The following is a 20,126-nucleotide window of genomic DNA, read 5'->3' on the forward strand; positions in this document are numbered from 1 at the left end:
AACAAGTGACGTTGTGAAACTATCGAATCGTCAGCGACTAAACCGGCAACTCCACTAAGATTGCTTGGTGAGGAGTTTGGATTTTCGACACACAGCAGGATTAAAAACAAAACCCGGCAAAGGGCAGAGGAACTCAGAAGAGTCAATAGCCATTCCGAAAATGGGTTGACGGAACTCGTGAGCCTTGGTTGGCAGTCTGTCTAGGATTAGAAACACTGATTTAAAAGTGGAATAGATAGGACTCCTAAGTCACAATGGTGACAACCTGTCCGTGTCCAACGGCTCCATGCCTGGGATGAAGACGAATGACCCGCGAATCGAGACTTAATTCCGGAGCAATATCTGGATGAAGATCCGGGACTAACTGACGCTAACCTATCTCCTAGTGAGAATCATGATCATGGACTCCAACACATAGAAATGCGAAGGGAACAGACACAACTTATGGGTAGTAAGAGGTTGCAGTTTCGGCTGACAATCTTACTAGAGATGATGTCTTGATAAAAATACCGGTTGGCAGCTAACCTTAAAACACAAAGCTCATTGTTGAGTGAAAATGTCTAATATAAATATAACAAATAACGGTGTTAATGACGCTGGAGCCGAAAGTGGAAGCCTTTCTCCCTGCAGGTGCCCTGTGGCTGAGCAGCACAAACCTGGTCGTCATCCAGAGACTGCTTGTGCACAAAACCAGAGACAAAGAAGAAGATGGACTAAGGAAGCAAACCGAACGGGAATTGAATGCTGGATCAGGGGTGAACCCAGAAGGGGATTCCGACAACAAGTGAAAGCAAAATGGAATGAAATAAAACTCTTCGAAATAAGTGAGCAGCGGTAGCTGACCAGGCAAGAGCAATAAGAACAAAGGGGTAGTTAACAGACATAGAAATTGAAGGGAACAAAAGGAAATTAGAAAATAGAAACAGATACATTGCCCAGCAAAAACAGAGAAATAAATGGCGGCAGTGAAGGCGTAGAGCAAAGTGTAAATCTAAACGCATTCTCAGCAAATGAAGCAGAAGTAATAGGAAGAGCTGTAACACGAGAATACGATGATGACCGACAAGATATAGTGAGGATGCTCAGCCGATATATTAGAGAAGACCTAGATCAAGCTCCCACCAATCTGAGGTACATTGATCGACGCAAGCTCAAAGTTGAAATCGAACAGATAGATTCGGTCCTTTAGCTATTCCAGACGATAGATGTAGCTGAAACTAACAAGATTATTTGGGTTGCAGCTATGAGTTGCAGATTGAGTGGGATACAAAAGAAGAGGACAAACAGAACGTAAAGAATTTGTGAGAAACAAACGAGGTTAAAAAATATTTAGGACAAGTTGATAGATTGAATAGAAGGGAATTTCAGAACGAGAGCATAAGAATAATGCTGGAAAGAACATATAGAATAAGAGATAACGGTTATGATGTGATACTGGAAGAATTGAAACAAAGTGTAGTAGCAATCAAAGCAAATCTGTGAAGATATGACAACAGAACTAAACAATTCAGACAAAACAGTTTGAAGCAAATCAGAAACTGTTTCAGGAACAAGATGGGTAATTACACGTAACAATGATGCCAGATGCAGAGGAAAGCAGGGCATTCTGGAGAGGGATCTGGGACCAACCTGTAGAGCATAATGATGAAGCAGATTGGCTGCATGAAATCCAAGATAAGTTAAGAAATATAGAAGGCCAAGAAGACAAAGATAACTACAGAAGTGATAAGAAAGCATAAAAAAAAATTCTCATATTGGGAAAGCCCAGTGCTGGATGGGGTCAAAGGTTATTGGATGAAGAAGCGGAGAGGGCTCCATGAAAGGATAACGCAACAACTAGATGAATGCTTGCAGAAATGCGCAGTATTCAGCTGGATGACAAAAGGGAAAGACATTGTTGTGTGCCAAGGATCCTGAAAAGGGAAGTGTTGCATCCAACTTTAGACTAATAATGTTTTTCTGCTAATGTGGAAACTAATGTCTTGTGGGTTGGCTGGTGAACTTATAGGTATCTGTGAAAACAATGGGCTGCTACCTATTGAACAGAAATAGTGTTGAAAGAGGGACCGGGGAACGAAGGATCAGCGTTTAATTGATAATCTAACTATCAGGAACTGCAAGAGAGGACACACACAAACTTGAACATGGCATGTGTTGACTATCGTAAAGCATACAATATGATACCACACTCCTGGATAATAAAAACAATGGAGATGTATGGAGTAGCAGAAAATAGGAGAAGCCTTATATGAAATAGAATGAAATGCTGGAGAACGGAATTGGTTGCAGCGAATCAAGTATTAGGAGAGGTGAACATCAAGAGAGGTATCTTCCAGGAGTGTTTCTACTGATTTTCATGTTGGGAATGATCTCATCTAGTGAAATACAACAGAAAACAAATTTGGAGTATGATTTGGAAAAAGGTAAGGGAAAACTGAACCACTTGGTATTGATGGATGACCTGAAGCTAGTCACAAAAACTGATGCAGAACTGGACAGCCTAGTCCAGTCTGTGCAGATTTTCTCCAATGATATTAAGATGGAGTTTGGACTCTCAAAATGTGCTACGATGGTGATGAGACGAAGAAAGCTTTTCAGAACAGAAGACATATGGTTGCCAAGTGGTGAAATGATGAAGCCAATTGAATCTCAACCTCAATCCAGTTATAAATTCCTGGGAATACTTGAGTCAGATGGAATCAAACAGAATGACATGTAGGAAAAGACAAAAAGAGAGTACCTGCGGCAAGTGAGAAAAATATGCTACAAAGCTAAATGTCAGAAACATAATTTCGGCAATAAACAAGCACGCAGTCGCAGTTGTTCGGTATGGCGCTGGGACCATGAAGTTGACAGAGGAGGAACTAATGGACAGGAAATCAAGAAGGTTTCTAACAATGCTTGGTGCCCATCAACCACGTGCGGACACTGATCGCCTATACATGAAAAGAGCAAATGGAGGAAGAGGACTGATAAGTATGGAAGACTGCGTGCGTATCAAGCTTAATGAGATACCTAAGGAAACTTGCTAATGACAGCTAAGAACGAAGGTGTATTGAAAGCAGAGAAAAAAAGGAAAAACCAGAGGAAGAACCGCAAAAAGGACACGAAGAAGATTTACGCAAGAAAGGACGATATAATCAATTCTATGCAACCACAACAGAAGTTGGTGGAAAAATAGGTGGTATTGGCTGATGAAAGGATCACTAAAAAAGAGACCGAGAGCACTATACTAGCAGCACAAGACCAAGCTTTGGCCACGAACTGGAGGGTTAATCTAAGGAATAAGCAAGTGTCTCCGTTGTGCCACATCTGCAATAAAGTGGATGAAACCATTGCTCATATCACGAACCATTACAAGACGTGGCTACACGATCACGTAGCGAAAGTGTTACATTGGAAACTGATAAAAAGTGGGTGCTAGAGAGAGGCAAGACGTGGTATGAGCACAAACCGCAGAGATTGACGGAGTCGGAGACTAGCAAAATCCAGTAGGATTTCCCAATCCAAACAGATCAGGTCCTAGAGCATAACATACCGGACCTAGTTGTGGTGGACAAGATGCACCGCCTATGTTATGTAGTTGATGCAGCATGTCCCTTTGACCCACGAATAGTCAATCAGAAAGGCGAAAGGTAGACAAATACAACCCTCTTAAGTACGAAATAGCCCGGCTATGGAAAATGAAGAAGGTGAAGATAGTACCAATTATTGTTGGGCCCTTGGGAACAGTATCAGAAAGCATCAAGAAGAATATAAAGGAGATTGGAATAGAGTGCCCAGCAGAACTGTTACAAATAGTTTGCCTCCTTGGCACGGCCAGAATAATCAGGAAAGTATTAGATAGCTGAAAAGAATGAATAACATGATGCCGTAGGCTGCAGGTAGCAATCCCGCTACGCATGCAAGACTATAGGAGCTCCAACAAAATCTGTGATAAAGAGAAATACTACTACTACTACTACTACTACTACTACTACTACTACTACTACTACTACTACTACTACTACTACTACCACCACCACTACTACTACTACTACTACTACTACTACTACTACTACTACTACTACTACTAATAATAATGATAATAATAATAATAATAATAATAATAATAATAATAATGATAATAATAATCCTTTCTACTATAGGCACAAGGCCTGAAATTTTGTGGGTGGGGGGGCTAGTCGATTACACCAATCCCAGTGCGTTACATTATTGACCCCGAAAGGATGAAAGGCAGTCTTTTTCGGGTAGTGCACACGCGTCATCATGTACAGTCGACTGACCGAACGAATCAGCAATTGTAACTCTTGTTTATCTCATAATTTAACATGCGTAGTTGTAATATCTAAATTAATACTGTGATAAATGCAATATTTGTCTCTTTACATAATAATTCTCTGCAGAGAGAAATTCAGGAATTTGAGTTTCGGCTCTCTGGTGTTTTCATCAGAAACTACGTACACCTTATTCTTCCCATGGAAAGAATACTTTATAATGTAACCTAATATGGTAGTATTAGTGAGTTAGAAAATTAATTTTAGCGTTAATGTTTTCACTGGTAGCCACTTCAAAATATTTGCTAATTTGTCTTCTAAACATACACCAACCTTTTCCATAACACACACACACACAGATAGAATGATGGGAATAAGATTTTAGGAACTAGAAATATACTAAAATCCTTGAGGATGAGATTGGAAAATGGTGGGTTTGAAGCTATAAGCTCCCAACTATATGGTAAAAAGTAAAGGAACATCATTTGCCAGCGAAACCTTTCGTTTTCATTACTGTATGCACACACAACCACAATTAATACGCATGCACTAAGAAAAAGAAGATGAAATAGGAAAGGTCTGGATACATTTCAGTTTAAACAGCTAGGTTTGGGTACGTTACTGTCTATAAGTAGAGAGGGAGACGACTGAGAAAGAGACATTAAAACTTAACTAACCATAAAATATGCAAAAACAATACCGTAATAACCCCTAAACGCATCAGTGAATACTCAAGTGTAATAAATATTGCATGTACATACAATAATCATTTCTTGCTTTTTTATCCTCAGGAGATTATATATGTATGTACACCCACCAGTATGCGTGAGTTAGTGTGTATGTATATGCATATATGAATGCATTTATATATATATATATATATATATATTTATAGATACACACACATATATAATTTACGTGCATGCATATGAGTATGAATTATGAATAGTATGTTTTTTAGGTGCATTTGTGTTGAGAGAACGAAAGAACAATGAACTGATTGGACCTATCCTTAGCGCTGCAGGTAGAAACTTGTTGTGTGTTAGTGTCCGTCCCTGCGCGTGTGCATTTACTGACATAAACACACACACGCACATACACACACACATATGTATGTTCATATAAATATCTGCTATTTAAACTGTTGTACATCATTGAGAAGAAAACCTTGTCAGAGTGCTATGTTATTTGATACATGGTCGGAAAAATTTTCTCTTTGATAGAAAAGAAAAAAATTACAAGAATAAACGGTAGAAACAAATTCAAAATAAGCTAACAAGAAAACGTTTATGTATGCAAAGAGGTAATTTCCTCGCTCGTGAATGTTTGAACTGCTATTTATCACAAAGTAATAGAGAAATATGGATTGCTTTTCAGTTTGGCACGTCATTCGAAAAGCGAATCTTCACGTAATTACTTTTCCAATACTGTTATTCCAGATATGCTTGGGCAGTAATGTAGCTCTCAGAGAATATTATGGGACTCGTGTTCCACCCCCTCAAACTGCCATTCCAGAAGATGACAAACTAATTCAGATGTCAAACATCCGATCAGAAATTGAATGCTTTTCTCACTGTATGACGTATTCCAAATGTGGTATGATTATTTACAGCGTTTCCGACGAACTATGTATCCTACGTAAAATCAAGCTATTACCTAATGCCTCGTCATTCATCGACATTCCTGCAAACAGTATTTACACCATGCTACAAGCCCGTGAGTAGTTTCTAAATTTTCTTTTTAGCGTACGTTTCGTGCGTGTTCAATTTATTTTATTTTGTTTTAGCTCTTGCTGATCTATGACCTAACAAATTTACGACTGAATACCTTCCAGCTGTGACTTTGTTGTATTTTTGATTGCACATTGGCTCCCGTTATCTGATCTATTCTTTCCTTATTTCAGGCGATATCTGAGTTCTGATAGGCATTTGATTACTATTACTAGCAGTGGTGCAACTTACTTATATGTTGTAGAATACAATCATTCTTAAAACTGTTCTAACTGCAATCATTCCTTCTTTCTTTAAAATGCAATGTATCCAGATATACCTTATTCTACCTTGTCTTTCTTAGACGATTGGATGTTTATTTGAAGGCAATTAACGCTAGTTGCTGACTGTTAACACTCTGCAACTATTTAGATTACTCGTTTTGGCTCGTATGGTGCATGTGCGCGTGCGTGTGTATGCGTTTGTCTCTGTGCGTGTGTATGTGTGTGCGCTTATATCTTTGTGTATATCATGTAGGTATGAGCTTTGTATGTGTAAGGTATAATTGTAAAGTAATTTAGTGGAATATAAAGAAAATGTTTGTTACAGTAGTTTCATAAAGTGTCCTAAGTAGATATTAGCTTCTTATTTTTTATTGCCCACAAGGGGCTAAACATAGAGGAGACAAACAAGACAGACAAACGGATTAAGTCAATTACATCGACCCCAGTGCGTAACTGGTACTTAATTTATCGACCCCGAAAAGATGGAAGGCAAAGTCGATCTCAGCGGAATTTGAAATCAGAACGTAACGGCAGACGAAATACCTATTTCTTTACTACCCGTAAGGGGCTAAACACAGAAGGGACAAGCAAGGACAAACAAAGGGATTAAGTCGATTATATCGACCCCAGTGCGTAACTGGTACTTAATTTATCGACCCCGAAAGGTTGAAAGGCTAAGACGACCTCGGCAGAATTTGAACTCAGAACGTAACGGCAGACGAAATACCGCTTAGCATTTTGCCCGGCGTGCTAACGTTTCTGCTAGCTCGCCGCCTTCTAGTAGATATTAGCTTCTGTTAATTTATAAGAACACTGGTTTAGATAAATTGGGCCATCAGTAATATATGTCAAAATATTAAAAGGACCATCAAATATCACAAAAATCATTGGATGCAGATGACCATTTTCATTGTTCAGTGGATTAAATCAGGATCTCAGATTATGACCAATGGAAAAAATTCTAGTGTTTTACGAAATAAAGTGTCTGTAAACGAAATTTAATAATAGTGTAACTTATAAAAGATGCTTTTCCCAATTTTCGAAATAGCTTATTACTGCATAATTGTTACATGACCAAATTCCTTCTTTAAATATTTCTTGCTTCATTTAATATCTTATTAATTGTAGAGTGGCAACAAGGGTTGTCCGTTAAACATAGGTATGACGCATTCGCTGTTTGGTAATGTCGTACAAAGGTTCCAAAAGAAAATAAACTTGAGAACTGTTGATTATGACGTTTTGCTGCTATACTTGCACGCATACATGCAGCTATTCCTGGCACTTATAGAATAGTGTTCTACGTTAATATCTAATTTGATATTAATTTCAAATTTTGGCACTAGGCCAACAATGTATGGGAGGCAGTAAGTCGATTACATCAACCACCAGTGCTCAACTGGTACTTACTTTATCGACCCTGAAAGGATAAAAGACAAAGTCGTCTTCGATGGATTTTGAACTTAGAACGTAAAGAACGAAATACCAATAAACATTTTTCCCGGCGTGCTAACGATTCTTCAAGCTCACTGCCCTATTATCTAAAGGAGCACTCCGTCGGTTACGACGATGAGGGTCCCAGCTGATATGATCAACGGAACGGCTTGCCCGTGAAATTAACGTGCAAGTGGCTGAGCACTTCCCAGACACGTGTACCCTTAACGTAGTTTGCAAGGAGATTCAGCGTGACACAGAGTGTGACAAGACTGGCCCTTTTGAAATACAGGTACTACTCATTTTTACCAGCTGAGTAGAGTGGAGCAGCGTGAAATAAAGTGTCTTGTTCAAGGACACAACGCGTCGCCGGGAATCGAATTCCCAACCTTACGATCATGAGCCGAATGCCCTAACCACTAAGCCACGCGCCCTCACGCCCTATTCTCTAATTTCATATTGACAGTATACCTTATAAAACAATGGCTGATGCCATCTGCAATCGGTGCTGTGAAGGGTCGGTGTATAAGTGAGCATTTTATAATTATTGATTTGAGGAACGGTTACACATTTCTTTCCGTTTCTTTTATTCTCTAATTTATAATTATTCTCAGTGCTCCAATGATTGCAGCAGTGCCAGTAATATCCCTAACAGTGTTTCTCACATTTCTCTCCCCATATGTTTGTTTCAGAATAGTTTACGTGTCTGCGACATTCAAAGGCTGTTTACACTGATCTCAAGTCCCTACCAGTTTTATCTCTTCTTAGGTAGAGCCTGTCGATATCATTATTTTGTATAGTTTTCCAGTTGACGTTAGAATCTTGTCGGTTTTAATGTCTATGGAGTAGATTTCATTTACAGACCAGCCAAGTCTCCCAAATGTTGGAATCAGCACTGGTACTGCAAATGCATTGTGGGATATTGTCATGTTGTAGGCAGGCGGTGGGTTCAGACCGCCATATATTTTCTTAGTCTGATGTAATATTCTCGGGTCATTCTATCTTTATTCACAGTAACTTGCTATGATATAACATTCTTCAATGCCATGGTACTTGTAGCATACTTTGTGTGGGACAGGACATATAGTGTGTCTATTGATGCACAGGTTTTGGGGCCGGGGAGGGGGGACTGATTTTCCCCGTTCAACAATTAAATAAGAACATTTCTTCTGGCCAAATTCTATTCCTTTGTCACCTGAAAATGTTTTTATTAATTCCAGTTGCTTATTTGGTATTAACATTTTTAGCATAAATTTTGAGGTCATCCACAAAGAAATGTATGTATGTATGTATGTATGTATGTATGTATGTATGTATGTATGTATGTATGTATGTATGTATGTATGAGTGTCTGTATGTGTGTGTGCGTGTGTGTGTACATATGTCCAGTTCACCCGTTCAAAAGCCCTGCCGTTATTTTAGCTCTCTTATTTTATTTCACTCCCTTTCTGTTTCTTTCTCTCTCTCTCTCTTTCTTGTGATCTTCTCTCAATGGCTCTCTTTATTACCTCACCCCCACTTTATCTTTTTTTTCCTGTACGCCTCCAACGTAGTTAAAAGTTAAAAGCGACGTGAAATTAGAATAAGCTATTACTTTACCGCATGATCTAACAGAAGAAACATATTTCTCTTGCCCACCTATATATAGCTGAATGTCCGACGTCAGACGGCTACACTTACCGACCAGAACTGAGATTGTGTTATCAAATAGGTTCAACGAAAAGTTCGTGGAATGAAGCTGCAGACAATTGCAATAAGGATCGAGGACAACTTATTCACATTATAAATTTAGAAGTAATGAACTATCTAAAAACAATATTATCGTCAAGTGAGTGATATTTTACTATTTACACTCTCTCTCCCTCTCCCCTCTCTCTCCTTCTTCCATCCCTCTCCACCCTCCCCCTTTCTCTCCCTCTCTCTCCTCCCCCCTCTCTCCGCTCTCCCCTCTCTCCCCCTCCCCTTTCTCTCCTTCTCCCCTCTCTCTCCCTCTCTCTCCTCTCTCCCTCTCTCCCTCTCCCCTCGCTCTTCCTCTCTCCCTTTCTCCTATCTCTCCCTCTCACCTATCTCTCCCTCCCCTCCTCATATTGTTCTTCAGAAAATGTACAGTCAGTTTGCAAGAGATGTGAATGCCAAGACAGATGCAGAGGACCGGTGGCTATGTATGAGGAGGAGTGACATGAAGATAGAGACAGAAGCACTCATATGCACAGATCAGGAACAAGAATTAAGGACCAATTATATGAAGTGCAGAATAGACAACACTACCGATAGCCACACATGCAAAATATAAGGTACATCGTTAGCGAATGCCCGAATTTGGCACAACGCGAATACAAAAGAAAGCATGACAATGTAGAAAGAATGATCCATTTGGAACTCTGTGAAAATCACGGCCTACAAAGAGCAAAGATGTGGTATGAGAAAACTCCAGAAGGAATCACCGAAAATGAGAATTGCAAAATCTTGTGGGATGTAATTATCCAGTACGATCACCTGACTAGATATCGGAAACCGGACATTGTCGTGGTGAATAAAAAAGAAAGAACATGTATGATAATCGACATAGCAGAAGAAAAAATAAAAAACTATGACGATTTGAAGTGGGAAATACAAAGGTTGTGGTCAGTGAAGAGAGTAGACGTGATACCAATAGTAATTGGTGCACTTTGAAGTATTAGCACTTAGCTACTAACATGACTGAAAAAGATCGGTGCAAGTGTGAAGGTAGAACACCTATAAAAATCAGCAATGCTTGGAGCTGCGAGAATTCTAGGCAGGGTTCTTGAAGCATGACCAACAAACAAGTGTCACCTTTGTCTACTGGCTGTGTACAGCTGACACTTTCCATCATACCCAGCAAAATAAGCTCTGAATTTTTTTTTATATAATAATAATAGTAATAATAATAATGATGATGATGATGATGATGATGATAATAATAATAATAATAATAATAATAATAATAATAATAATAATAATAATGATAATGATGATGATGATGATAATGCTAATAATAATAATAATAATAATAATAATAATAAGAAACTCTCAAAATACAAAGACCTGGAAATAGAGGTAACCAGAATGTGGAATCTAAAAACAGAAACAATTCCTATCATAGTAGGTGCATTAGGCATGATAAAAAAATATTCAGACAAATACATAACAAAAACACCAGAACTTACAAACACATATAACATACAGAAAATTGCATTACTAGGCACTGCACACATCCTACGCAGAACATTTTCCATACAGTAACCATCAGAGCATCACAGGCACACAGAGCTGCGCTCGGTAGTGAAGTGAAAGCACGCTATAAAAATAAAACTACTGAATAATAATAATAATAATAATGATAATAATAATAATGATAATAATAATAATAATAATAATAATAATAATAATAATAATAATAATAATAATAATAATAATAATAATGATAATAATAATAATGATAATAATAATAATATTAAGAGCTCAAAATGGACCACCGACCATACCTCCCAAGAATCAAAATAAACGAAATAACAACACCTATTATAAACAGCATAAACCTAGCCGTCACTGAACTGATAGCCACTGAATAAAAAAAAAGTGATATCACTGAGCTGAATGACCTAATATACGCAGCAGCCACTGCAGCCACTGCAGCCACTGCAGCCACAAAAGAAGCTGGATACTCACCCAAACCCGCTCAAACAGGAGTACCACCACCCAAACAAACCCTGTGGATAAATAACATCCAAAACAAAATTAAAAAAAATTAGAAAAGACCTGTCGATTCTTAATGAAATCAGCAAACAATCAACGCTACTGAGCAACAAAAAGAGAACAAAAATACTCCGCAAATATAACATCACAGAGAAAGATTTGCCTGAAATAAAAGAAAAGCTGAAGCAAGATATCCTTGCCAAAGCACAAAGGATCCGCCGGTACGAGAAACGCCAACGCTTCTTTGAACAAAACAAAAAGTTCAACTCCAACCCCAAAAACTGGGCAAAAATAAAATAGAAGTTACTGCAGCACCAACGGCAGAAGAATTGGAAGAATTCTGGAGAGAAATATGGTCGGCGAACGAACCACCAAAAAAAAGGAGTATCAAAATAACAAACTCGACATCTGAACAACTTTGGACCCCCATAACAACCGAAGAGGTCACCCAGGCACTGCAAAGACTAAGCAACTGGAAGGCACCTGGGCATGACAAGATCCCCAACTTCTGGTTGAAATATCTAACAGGAATGCACAAAAAGCTGGCTGAAAACTTTAACAACGTACTAGCAGAGCCAGAGAAAATGCCTGAATGGCTCACGAAGGGGAAAACCATCTTAATTCCCAATCAAATGAAACAGAAAAACCAGAAACTACAGACCAATAACCTGCCTCCCTACTATGTTCAAGGCATTTACTGCAGTGATATCACAAAGGCTGAACAAGCACCTGGACGAAAACAAACTGTTCCCAGAAGAGCAGAAAGGATGCCGCAAAGGCTCATATGGCTGTAAAGATCAACTAATGATTAATAAAGCCATAACTGAAGACAGCCACAGAAAGAAGAAAGGCCTCAGTATGGCCTGGATTGACTACAAAAAGGCGTTGATAGATCATCCCCCCCACACATGGATCCTTGAAACACTAGCCATTACAAAGTAGCACAACAATCATAAAATTCATAGAGCACTCTATGAATAAATGGCCAAACAGTCCTACACCTCCAACAAAGAGGACTCATGAAAACCAAAGACATCCCCATTAGAAGAGGAATATTCCAGGGAGACACACTCTCTCCACTCCTTTTCTGCTTGGCTCTGTCACCTCTATCTGATATGCTAAATAGAACTGGATGCCGATATAAATGTTACGGCAAACGATCAGCCACCTTTTATATATGGATGACCTAAAACTATACGCTGCAAATGACAAACAGCTGGAAACACTATTAAAGACAGTTCATGGATTTACCAAAGAAATAGATATGAAATTTGGATTAGAAAATGCGCCAAAGTAACCCTGAAAAGAGGAAAACTAGTTAAGAGTACCACAACATCACACTAGATAAAACCAATGAAATAAAAGAACTAGACCAAAGCCAAACTTACAAATACTTAGGAATCCATGAACTAGATAAGACCACAACACCACAAATGAAAGAAAATAAAAAAAGAATATTATAGACGAGTTAGATCAATACTAAACACAGAGCTCAATGCTAAAAACAAGATAATAGGTATCAACACTTTAGCTGTCCCAGTAATAATTACAGCTACAATATCCTTACTGGACATGAATGAACTGACCAAAATAGATAGGAAACAAGAAAAATAATGACAGGATCTAGGATGCATCACCCAAAATCTGACATAGAAAGACTATATATACAACGTATAGAAGGTGGTAGAGGCCTTATACAGCTGGAAAACTACTATAAAATAACCACCATAGGCTGCAAAAATATCTACTTCAGAAGGAAGGAAAACTGATCCAGATAGCGGCAAAACACGAGCAAAACAAAAACTGTTCTCAGTATTTAAGGAAGCTGACAAATACAAACAAGAAATCATACCACCTAATAAACATGAAGAAGAAGAAGAAGAAGATGAAGAAACAACAAAAGCTATAAAACAAATGAAATCCAAACTAAAAATAGAACAGCAACGAACCATGATAAAACGATGGCAAGAAAGCCCCTTCATGGTAAATACTGCACTAAACTAAACGCAAAAGAAATAGACAAAGAAAATCCCAGCAATGGTTGAGAAGCTCAGGACTCAAAGCAGAAACAGAGGGATTTTTAATTGCAGCACAAGACCAAGCCTCCCCACCAGAAATTACCAAAAACATGTAATGAAAAGAAATATTACAAGTAACTGCAGAATATGTGGAGATGGACAAGAAACAATAAATCATATTATCTCTAGCTGCCCAGTCTTGGCTAAGAAGGAATATATTCACAGACATGACAGAGTTGGAACCTACATACATTGGAAGCTATGCCAACATTATGGAATAACAACAGAAAAAAGATTGTATAGGCACACACCAGAAAAGGTCACAGAAAACGAGAAAGCAACCATACTCTGGGATATGCCGATACACACAGATACAGAAATTAAGGCCAACAGACCAGATATAGTTGTCAGAGATCATGAAGGAAAAAAATGCTTTCTAATTGATGTATCAATACCGGCTGATGACAACGTGTCTCTAAAAGAAATGGAGAAACTCTCAAAATACAAAGACCTGGAAATAGAGGTAACTAGAATGTGGAATCTGAAAACAGAAACAATTCCTATCATAGTAGGTGCATTAGGCATGATAAAAAAATATTCAGACAAATACATAACAAAAACACCAGGACTTACAAACACATATAACATACAGAAAATTGCACTACTAGGCACTGCACACATCCTACGCAGAACACTTTCCATACAATAACCATCAGAGCATCACAACAAATCACAGCACATACCCAAGGCACACAGAGCTGTGCTCGGTAGTGAAGTGAAAGCACGCTATAAAAATAAAACTACTGAATAATAATGATAATAATAATAATAATAATAATTGTTATTATTATTATAGTCAACAAAAAACATCACAGAAGCAAATAATTTGATCAAGGCAGCAAGTATTGTTGTAGCAGAAAATGTAGGTGTTGATGTCAAGAAAAGAAATATAATGAGAGTGACAAAAGAAAAGATCCATGGTGGGAAAAAGAATACAGGCGGGGTTAGATATGTTCTCAAAGGACATTTCAGTGTTAGACCACAAAGAGACGGGGGAGCTTAAAAGCGAACAAAAATAAAAGGCACTGAACAGGAAGTATGATTTTGAAAGAAAGGGCCTAAAAGTGGCAATGGAGGAACTGAAATAGAGCCTCATTGCAAAGAAAGCAAAGATGGTAAGATACAACAAAAGAATGAAGGGATACCAGCAGAATAGGTTATTCAGATTAGATCAGAAGAGATTCTACAAAGAAATAAATGGAGAGGGTACAGATGAAAAGTTAATATCAGATAACATTGAAAGTTAAAGGTTTTGGAGTGACATCTGGAGCAAAGACAAGGAGCGCAAGAAAAATGCTGAATGGTTGCAAGAACTGAAACAAACAGTAGTCTGTCCAAAACAAGCAGAACTAATCATTTCAGTTAGGGAAGTGAAGGAAATCAGCAAAAGAAAAAAAAAAAAAATGGAAGGCCCCGGGACCAGATGGAGTTCAAGGCTACTGGATCAAAATACTTCGTGAATGTCATGCATGAATAGCTGCACAACTCAACATCTTGTTAAATGTCGACCAAGTAACACAAGACTGGTTGACAATGGGTAGGACAGTGCTGTGCTTGAAATACATTGAAAAAGCAATGAATAATAATAATAATAATAATAATAATAATAATAATAATAATAATAATAATAATAATAATAATGCAAAAGATTGTCTTAACTGGTACATCACACGTATTGAGAAGAGCATTGTCGATGTGAGAACTATTACTACCCATGTATTTTAATTTAACTTAAAAAAAAAATGAACGAACTAGTGAGTTTAGTTTAATGGCCTACCAATGTTTACTATGAGTTTCTTTGCCCTAGGAGTCGGGAAGACACTCGGCAAGAAATGGAAGCAAATTTGAAAGAAGAAAAAGAAAGGAAGAAAAAAAAATAATAATGATAATAATAATAATAATCATAATGATGATAATGATGATGGTGATGGTGATGATGATGATGATGATGATGATGATATTGAATTTGCAAGAATTTGGAGTATGAAAAGAGTAATGGTTGCGCCTATGATAATTGGTGCATTGGGAACTGTAAGGTAAGATATTGACAAATGGTTGAAGGAGATTGGAATAGAGTTTCTACAGAAAGTTTGCCTCTTATAGGGACAGGAAAGATTATCAGGAGGGTTCTAAGCCCTTGAAAAACTATTGAAAGCTAATAGATACCTCAGGTTACATGTAATAACCCGCTACCCTAATAAATCCTACCAGGAATAAGAACGGACCTGGGTCAAATTATCACCACCACCACCACCACCACCACCACTACCACTACTACTACTACTACTACTACTACTACTACTACTACTACTACTAATAATAATAATAATAATAATAATGATAATAATGAAGGGGTAAGAGATAAAGAATATTGTGCTGAAACGTACAAGTTTCTGCAAGCTGAATGATTATCTCTGTGGTTTCTATTTCTTTTCAGGTACGTTGCGAGATGAATGGTTCCATTTTGGATTATGTAAAGACGATAGTAAGAACGCCTATGTATGGCAGAATGGAGAAGCTCTTACATTTTCTTCCTGGCAGCCTGGTGGTCCTGACAACTATCAAAACTCACAGAAGTGTGCAGATTTAGATCCAAACAATAATTATGGATGGAATGATATTTTTTGCGATCAACAGAACTCTGGGATACAAATTTGTGAAATAGTTGTTCAATAAAATGCATGGTTAAAAGGACAGTAATCACACACACTCGCGAGATGGGACGCATAGACATATAAAGAATTTGCACTGATCTAACTCCACTTTTAAGGATTTATACTTCTTAAAACTTAATTTATATTTCAAAGCAAGTAAACAAGCCATAAAGAATACAAAACGAAAATATCATTTACATCAACAAGAATTTTCTCTCCTAAAACTTATCTTTCATAAATTTTTCAGATACGTATACACTCACGCATGCACTCACGCAGGCACGCAGGCACGCACACACATTTATATAAGATTTACTTGGGAGTGGTATCTTTAAGAGAAACGCGTCAATGTAAATTTTCTTGATCTTTTTGGAAAGTCCCTTTCAGCGCTCAATCAGATGAGTTCAAATATACGAAATGTATATTCAGTATAGAGCAAAAGTCCAAGGTCAGGTAGGGTGTAAAGTAAGGGTATTTCCAGAGAAGCACTCGACCTAATATCTAAAACCGCAAACATTAAGTAAATTTTCACATAAAGTAAATTTTTATGTAAACTGGCGTTGCAAATAAAGTTGGTACAGAAACAACTGTAATGAATCATTAAAGATGTGTTAAAGAATTTTTCATATCTTCTTATCATTTCGTACACACACACACACACACACACACACCACACACACACACACACACACACACACACTCACACGCATACATGTATAGAATACATACATTATTAAAGTCGTAAAAACTTCACAAACTGTTATTCAGTTTTACGTAATCGTTCGTACGACTGTTGTGATAGAGCAGAATAATGAAATTTTGCAAATTGTGAGTATATATAGTAGCATGTAGATACAGGTTCAACGAATAAACATTTGAATCCGATTAGGTTACTAATTTGAAAAATAATGGTCCATAAATATCTGCAAGTGAGGTTATATAGTAGTAGACAAATAAGTATAAACAATACTTGAATAAAAAACGTTGTGCAAAAAAGGGGTGAAAATACTTTTAAAAATATAGAAAAGTTAAGAAATAAATATTGCAAATGGTTAAAAAAAAGCATTACACTGGGGAACATGATTTCTGTTGTCTGGTGTTGGAGACATGTTACCTAGAAATTTTGAGGTGCTGATTTCAAACATGAAATCCATTTTGCTCTATCGTATCAAAATTTATCACAAACTCAGATATCCATTTTTCAACATCTCTGGTATTGTCACAATTCCTAAGGATAGATTTTGGTATCATCAAATGCATTCCCAAGTATGGAGCTTGACATGACTTTGAAAACAGTTTTTCAATATCATTTAAAGTACATTCACCTACAAAATTGAAAACAAAAGTCATGATTTAGGGATCTTCAGTAAATAAAAGGCATCAAACTTGAGTAGCTTTCTCTATTTTCAATCCAACCAGTATTAAATGCCATTATATGGACAGAAATATCTTATATACAATTAGATGTTAATAAACAACACATTTCTGTGGTCCTTGACGTCATACTTGTCTCATATTTGTGGAATTCGTCTGCAGATATTCCCACACTGTGCTTAATTTAGTGTGAATATCATTGCAAACGAGCTAAGACATGTTTTGTTGAACCTTTAACTATTTCTTACAAAAATTTGTAGTTTGAATGTGCCCTTAATGTTTTAATTGTCAGGTCACATGGGTCAAGATCACTTTTTGTCAAGCATGGTCAAAGAGCTATAGAAAGAACTTCATGGTATGGAACTTCACAATCAATAATCTGCATTTGCTCACTTAATAACTGTTGGCAATTCTGAAAATACTTTTCCCAGGTGACAACTGACTTGAAAAACGTTTTGTCTTTCAGAAATATGGCCAGTTGTGGGAGAAGAAAATGCAAAAACAGTCCCGATGTCTTCTGCTATATTTGTGGCAGCGAAACAAAATCAGATTTTGTGATGAAAGCTTACCTTACTTAATTTGGCATAAAATTGAGCGATCAAGATAAAGCCTGGGCAATCCATATTGTTTCTAAAATTTGTTGAAACATTAAGACAGTGTCTGTTTCAAATACTTAGGCAGAAAGTTTCCCGTTTTGCCTTGTGGGACAATTAAGGTTGGTGTATTTGATGGTCCACAAAAAAACTGTCCATGGGCAGTTCTTGGAGACCATGTCTGATGTTGAAAGAAAAAAAAAACCATGGTATTTTTTTTCCTGCATTTGTGTCTGATTTGCTGGAAACTGGAAGTCATCAAATTATGAAGAACTTGTGCAGACCCTGTTAACCAATTTTTGAGCACTGGTTTGTAAGATGAGTGTAAAAGTGCATTTCCTGCACAGACAACTGGACTACTTCCCTGAAAATCATAGTGTAATATGTGATGAGCAAGAGGAATGATTCCACCTAGACTTCAACATCATGGAGATTAGGTATCAAAGAAGGTGAAATACAAATATGATAGCTGACTAAAGCTGGTCTCTGCAAAGAGACTGTCATGATGCAATTTCTTTACGCTGTGTGGTAAGTAGCTTGCTTACCAACCAAATGATTCCGGGTTCAGTCCCACTGCGTGGCACCTTGGGCAGGTGTCTTCTACTATAGCCTTGTGAGTGGATTTGGTAGACGGAAAGTAAAAGACGTCCATCGTATATGTTGTTTCTCTCCTTGTTTTTTTTTCTGTGTATCTTTCTGTAGAAGAGCGTAGGCTCGAAACGTAAAAGACTTTTTCTATTCCTGAGCGCTATACTAATACATCTGTTTGTTTCTACACCACCTGCGTTTGTCTTTTGTTTACTTTTGTAAATTCCCTTTATATATATATAATATATTATATATATATATATATATATATATTATATATATATTATATATATATATATATAATGTTTGTGTGTGTGTTTGTCTCCTATCATCGCTGACAACCGATGCTGATGTGTTTACGTTCCCGTAAGTTAGCGGTTCGGCAAAAGAGTCCGATAGAATAAGTACTAGGCTTACAAAGTCCTGGGATCGATTTGTTCGACTAAAGGCGGTTCCCCAGTGTGGCCGAAGTCAAATGACTGAAAAAAAAGAGTAAAGCAATAAAGAGAAAGTTCACATCTTGAGTAGCTGTAACTCCAGTTTGAAAGAAATATTTATCTTAATTTGTGTAATTAAACGAATTGTGTAATATTTTTGTTAAATTATAAAACGTATTATTTTGTTTGTGTTAGTTTCTTATTTCAGTATTGCATCTAATGGAAAAATTGATATTATTTGGTAAAAAATGAAATCCTGTTTAGTAAAAAACTTGATATGATAGAAAATTTCTAAGGGTATTTCTGAACCCAGCACCATCAAATTAGGTAGGACTAATTGTAAAAAGCGAGACAACTAAAATTCTTTTAAATGTTCCCCTGTATTATAGAAGTAAGATGTGGGTGTTTAAATTGAAATTAAAATGAAAATTAAAGATTAAAAGTTACAGTTGAGATTAAAACAAGTGAAAGAATAAAAATAGGTAATATATATATATGAATAGGTAATATATATATATATATATATATATATAATATAATGAATAGGTAATATATATATATATGTATATAGTAGGTAATATATATATATATATATATATATATATATATATATATATAAAATATTATTAGAGACAAAACCACTATTTTGCAAAACAAACAAGGAAAGACTTAATCAATACATAAAATTTTAATAAATAGTAAAAAAAAACCGCCACTACAATCGTTTCTTGTCTTGATCGACAATCTTCAGGTGGACTTCCAATCTAAAAAATCAAAATTTAAAATATAAAAATAATAATAATTTTAAAATAATTAAAGTATGAATGAAAAAATATAATTATATAATCCATATATAACCTATATATAATCCATATATAATCAATATATAAACAATATATAAACTAAAAAAACCTATCAACAAATAAATTAATTTATTTGTTGATAGGTTTTTTTAGTTTATATATTGTTTATATATTGATTATA

General features: G+C 36.6%; 1 protein-coding gene across 1 annotated transcript; it reads left to right on the forward strand.

Moving 5' to 3' along the window:
* Positions 1-5,444: 5,444 nt before the first annotated feature.
* LOC115227596 (C-type lectin lectoxin-Lio3-like) lies at positions 5,445-18,783 on the forward strand. Its single transcript, XM_029798402.2, has 3 exons — positions 5,445-5,993; positions 9,350-9,529; positions 15,934-18,783. Exons 1-3 carry the CDS (start codon positions 5,639-5,641, stop codon positions 16,170-16,172), a joined length of 774 nt encoding a protein of 257 aa, XP_029654262.2. The 5' UTR covers positions 5,445-5,638; the 3' UTR covers positions 16,173-18,783.
* The last annotated feature ends 1,343 nt before the right edge of the window (positions 18,784-20,126 follow it).

The sequence above is a fragment of the Octopus sinensis genome, linkage group LG1 (assembly GCF_006345805.1).
Source record: "Octopus sinensis linkage group LG1, ASM634580v1, whole genome shotgun sequence".
Taxonomy (NCBI): Eukaryota; Metazoa; Mollusca; class Cephalopoda; order Octopoda; family Octopodidae; genus Octopus; species Octopus sinensis.

Bases quoted from the DNA above. Each gene is read 5' to 3' on its own strand.
- LOC115227596 (XM_029798402.2), top strand. From the start codon at position 5,639: ATGGATTGCTTTTCAGTTTGGCACGTCATTCGAAAAGCGAATCTTCAC. The intron at 5,994-9,349 runs GTGAGTAGTTTC...ACCTATATATAG, and splicing joins TTACACCATGCTACAAGCCC to CTGAATGTCCGACGTCAGAC. The intron at 9,530-15,933 runs GTGAGTGATATT...ATTTCTTTTCAG, and splicing joins AAAAACAATATTATCGTCAA to GTACGTTGCGAGATGAATGG.